Source organism: Leopardus geoffroyi, chromosome C1 (genome assembly GCF_018350155.1).
Source record: "Leopardus geoffroyi isolate Oge1 chromosome C1, O.geoffroyi_Oge1_pat1.0, whole genome shotgun sequence".
NCBI lineage: Eukaryota > Metazoa > Chordata > Mammalia > Carnivora > Felidae > Leopardus > Leopardus geoffroyi.
The window spans coordinates 179,417,543-179,423,045 of record NC_059328.1 but is presented as its reverse complement, the minus strand read 5'-3'; the positions used below and the strand labels follow the sequence as shown (position 1 = coordinate 179,423,045).

Here is a 5,503-nt window from a genome sequence, read left to right as displayed (position 1 = left end):
AGGCTCCAGGCTCTGAGCCATCAACCCAGAGCCTGACGCGGGGCTCGAACTCACGGACCGCGAGATCGTGACCTGGCTGAAGTCTGACGCTTAACCGACTGCGCCACCCAGGCGCCCCCATTATTTGTTTTTAAGTGTCAGATTGTTCTAAAATCATACAAAACACTTTGTAGGTAAGAAGGATTCCAGGCCAAACCTAAAAAAAAAAAAGGTTACATTGAAGAATAATTTTGGACTACACTAGACAAGGAGTATAAGAGTTTGGAACTTTCATCAAAAATTACAACTGGGTGGGGCTCCTGGTTGGCTCAGTTGGTTGAGCATTCGATTCTTGATTTTGGCTCAAGTCATTATCCCAGGATCATGGGATTGAGCCCCGAGTTGGCCTTTGTGCTGAACATGGCACCTGCTTGGGATTCTCTCTCCCTCTCTCCTGCTCTCTCTCTCTCTCTTTCAAATAAACAAAAATGTTTAAAAAAATTACAACTGGAAGAAGTTCCCAAATCTAAAATGTAGAAAAAAAGAAATATATATGTTTACAAGAAATGTATGTATAACATACTTATGGAATTAGAAAATATATAAATTACATAAACAAGTCCTACATAATCTTGGTAAAATAACCCCCATCTTGGGAAGAAGGTAGTGTGACTAATGATAACTATAGATTAACAGATACATGCTTAAATACATATAGAAAACAGAGACAATTGGAAACTTGATATAAAGACTTAAGAAATAGTTTACCTTCAGGGCACCTGGGTGTCTCAGCATCCAACTTCAGGTCAGGATGATGATCTCAAGGGTCATGAGTTTGAGTCCTGCGTCGGGCTCTGTGCTGACAGCTCAAAGCCTAGAGCCTGCTTCAGATTCATGCCTCCCTCTCTCTACCCCTCCCCCTGTCTCTGTCTCTCTCCCAAGAATAAACATTAATTTTTTTTAAAGAAATGGTTTCCCTAATAGCCATAATTATAAAGAAACAATCTGACCTATTTGTGTAGGTTATGAAATAACAAATCCAGAGAGAGAATTTCAGAAAAAAATAAAATTTAATGGATCCAAAGACATTACCACACAATTGACACATATTGACAAACTTGCAGGATTCTCTACTGGTGGGAATATATAGACAAAGATATATAGATGGTGATAGATAGCTACTGGATAGGTAGATGGCAGATAGATAGATAGATAGATGATAGATAGATAGGCAGGTAGGTAGGAATGGATGCCATCCAGAACAACAACACCATACCAATTTATGAGTCCATTTGTATTGCATAATTGTGAGTGGGATGCACTGTTAGAGTACCATCCACACTTCTTTGATGCTCAAGGTCTAGCACTGTTCCCTGGTATTGAACTCCAAGTATCTGTGACTCTCCATGTAAGGTTTTCTCTAGGCCCACATATAAGGGGCAAGGTGGTAGTGCCTGGCAGATAATCTTCTTGAGAGCAGTCAGCTGCTACTGATAGATGGAAATTGAGAGGCTAGAACTCCCAGCTTTCTAATCCCATAGATGAAAAATTTAAGATACATTGCACGTAGTCCTTCAGAATTCCCCAGCAGAGCTAAGCTCTAGCTTTCAACCGTGGTAACCAGACTGTGTCCTGTCTCACTTAATGGGTTTTCTTGCCAGTGAATCCTAGCAAAGAGATTCCAAAGAGATCCCTGTGAACTTATATTTTTGTCACAGTGTTTTCTGCAGGACCACAACCTCTGACATAGTGTTAGTCTGTATCCAAATTTCTTTCAACAACGGATATTAATTTTGGGGGCACTTGGGTGGCTTAGTCTGTTACATGTCTGGCTTTTGGTTTCAGCTCAGGTCATGATTTCATGGTTCGTGAATTCAAGTCCCGCATCAGGCTCCATGCTGACAGCACAGAGCCTGCTTGGGATTCTCTCTCCCTCTCTCTCTGCCCCTCTCCCACTCATGGGCATGAGCTCTCTCTCTCTCTCTCTCAAAATCAATAAATAAACTTTAAAAAATGGATGTTATTTTTTTAATTGCTGATAAACTGGTAAGGATAATATTATTTATAGTAAGTGTTTTTATTGGCATGTTAAAATTATTAAAGAAGTTTATATGTTTTCTTGCTTTTTGTTCATTTCAAATATCTCTTTTTTGGGTTGCATTAGTCCTTTTCTTCCTTTTTTTTCCCCAAGCCAAACTGTATCCAGCTTTATTAAAGATACTTTTCATAAACAATCATGGTATTTCAGGCAGGACATGGGCAGACAATCGTTAACAGTCTAGAACAATTTTCAAACTCCCTTCTTCAATGGACTACCAAAATCAGAAAGCCACTATAGAACCCAATGAAGTCTTCATTTGAGGCTCTGAACAGGGAGAGTTTAGAGTGAGGGTTGACATTTTACATTTAGCATGTTGTTTAACAACTTTTCACAAGCCGACCCTGAATTTCAGGAAATGAAATGAAAATGGCAGAATTATCAATCTGAAGCTCCACAAGCTAAAAAAGGAACTCTTTTGAGAGATGCCATCTCCATGGTGACACTGTAAAGTCCAGATTGCCTGACATACTGGGAACCATTTCTTGGGGTCAGGTTCCAACAGGTCTCTGGGTTTAAGGGAGTCAAGTCTATGTTGAAGGCAGAGGGAGAAAAGGACATAAGAAATGAATTTTTGATTTTCCACCCCACAAGGCATTTGTTGCCAAGGTGGCTAATGTGCGTTAACATCAAGGAATCGCTCCTCTTGGGAACCAAGAGGAAGTTTCTCAGAACTAGAAGGGAATGGTGTTTTTCCCCTTGAATCAGTCTAGCTTCAGAGATATTCTATTAGTGACATATGCCCTTCTCCCAAAACAACAATGAAGTGTTCTGTGTGCTAACAACATAGCTTTAAAAAAAAGTAGATTCTGCATTTTTATAAAACTTGATAAAAAATGGTATTTCAAACTGTAAGTCACCAGAAGTACAGAGTTATCAAAAATACACACACTTCACTTGGCGTCTCCGGCACCTTCAGCTTTCTGTGCCTGGTCTGTTTTGGCATCTCCATTTTCTGCTGGGTTATTCCCATCCTTGCCAGCATCAGCTTTCCCCTTTTTCCCTTTGGGTACCTTCTCTCCCTTCTTTGCAGGGGCCTTTTTAGGTTTGGGCTCTGGCTTCGGAGGAGCAGGTTTAGCAGATAACCTTGCAGATCTTCTCTGGGGCTCATCCTTCCCCTTGGCTGTATCTCCTTTAGCATCCCCTTCAGCCTTTCTCTTGGGCATGGTGGCGACGGCGGGGGGGACATAGGCGCTGGACACCGGGACGCAGGGGCGCGCGGGCTTTGGCTGGTCCTAGGGTCGTTCTCGCCTCCTATTCTTCACACTACTCCTGCATTAGTCCTTTTCTTAGTAAAGAAGTCATTTGTTCTTATTGTCTTGAAAGATCATAATCTACTAAGGAACTAAATTGCTTTATTATAATATATGTTTCAAAGTGTTTCTAGTATGTGCTTGTGATATATACATTTATGTATCATGAATTTGTCATTTCAGGATATGTAGTCAAATTAGCCAAACATTTATGATTCCTGACTTTTTTTTTTTACCAAAAACTGTCTTTATGGGTATTAACAAGAAAACCACAGGCCCACAATAGCATCACTTATATTAGTCCCCAAGTCAGTAAACCATGACTTAATATCTCACCTGACCACAGTTTCAACCCAGAAAATGTAAGCCTTAACCAGTCACCATGGAAATTGCCTGGTCAGCACTCGGGAAATTACCCATCAACCCCCTTCCATTCCCTATGAGGGGGACCTTGCCTAAAACAATGAATTCTTTGCTAATAATTTCCTTTTTCCACTCCCTCTCTACCTTAAAAAACCCCATTTCTGTAGCCTTTTGGAGTTCTCCTCTACTTGCTAGATGGGGTGCTGTCTGATTCATGAATTGATTAATAAAGCCAATTATAGCTTTAAAATTTACTCAGTTAAATTTTTGTCATTTAACAGATTTATTTAACTAATAATAAGCTACTGTGTCCATCTGATACTTATAGCTTCTTTTTTCTTTTAACTGCTTTTCTTTACAAATAATTAAAAGTTTACTTCCTCACTTTGGCTGGTTATATTTCAATTCATTTTGTCTAATGGCCTATGTCTAGAAATGATGAAGACTGACAGTTTTATATTTTTCTGCTTTTAAAATAAATGTTCCTATTGTTTGCTGTTAAGCATAGTACTTACCTTCAGGGGGAAAGAAATCTTCCTAACCCTATTCACTGATGAGTTTTTTCATGACTAATTTTAAATATTATCAAATGTCTTTTGGCATAAAAATTTGATTATGCAGTGTTTCTCATTTAACCTATTAATATGGTGAATCAAAATAATTTATTTATTCAGGAATATTATGACACCATATAAACTCAGAAATATCAGGATATAGATGGAACCAAACAAGGTTGATTCTTATGTAGTGCTGGAATTTGTTATTTAATATGTTGATTGTAATTGAGGATTTTTATATGATCTTTTATAGTATATTGATATCAAAGTTACATAACCTTTAAAAAACAAATAGAATGTTTTCTTTGATTGTCTATGCTCCAAAATTATTTCAACAGCAGCAAATTTACTTGTTTAAATATTTAAAACTATTTGAACCTAGAAAACATTATTGGTTTCTCTTGTTTAATAGCTTATACATAAGGAGTATTACTATAGACATAGTTTTATTGAATGGATTTAGGTTTTGTTGGTCAATTTTGGAAATCTTTATTTTTCTAGAAAAAGGTTTGATTTATCCAGACTTTCATTTCTGGTAGATATTATTGTGAACATTTTTTTAATATAATTGTTTTTTCCTCTGTGATTGTGTACTTTTTTATTCCTAATTACAAGTATATGTATTTTCTCTTTTTCACTTGATTCATCCAAGTAGTAATCTATTTTATTGCCTTTAAAAAATTAGCTCTTAAATTCATAGTTAGGTATTTTAATTTCCAATGTTGTGTTCATGTCTTTCTTCTCTGTCCTGAGTAACATTTTTTTTTCCAAATTTGTGATTTTGTTCTAATGATTTCACCTTTTTGCTATAAAAACACTAAAGTTGTTGGGTTTTTTTTTTTTTTTTTTTTACTATAATTATAATTAGTGTCCTCCTTGTATTTATCTTCTAGATTTAGTATTAACTCTTAGGCTTTTTCATTTGCGGTTACTATATTTGGTTTGCCTTTGGTTGACTGGATCAGACCTTAACTGATTTTATTTTCTCTTGTTTCGAAGCACAGGCAGGCCCACAGACTGAAAAAGCCCAGCTTCCCAATACAACTCCTGGAACTGTTGGTGAAGATTCCCAAGCTCTTGCATATGTAAGACCATCTTGCTGTTGGTTTTCTAATGTAAATGGACTATTTACACAATTCTCAGAGCACCCAGTTCCCTTTATTTATTTATTTATTTATTTATTTAAATTTTTTAATGTCTATTTTTGAGGCAGACAGAAAACGAGCAGGGGAAAGACCAGGGGACAGATTCTG

At 37.1% G+C, this 5,503-nt stretch overlaps 1 protein-coding gene across 1 annotated transcript; it reads right to left on the bottom strand.

The window, feature by feature from the left end:
* Positions 1-2,165: 2,165 nt before the first annotated feature.
* HMGN2 (high mobility group nucleosomal binding domain 2) lies at positions 2,166-3,300 on the bottom strand. Its single transcript, XM_045480571.1, has one exon. The coding sequence runs from the start codon at positions 3,241-3,243 to the stop codon at positions 2,971-2,973; it is 273 nt and encodes a 90-aa protein (XP_045336527.1). The 5' UTR covers positions 3,244-3,300; the 3' UTR covers positions 2,166-2,970.
* Between the last annotated feature and the right edge of the window lie 2,203 nt (positions 3,301-5,503).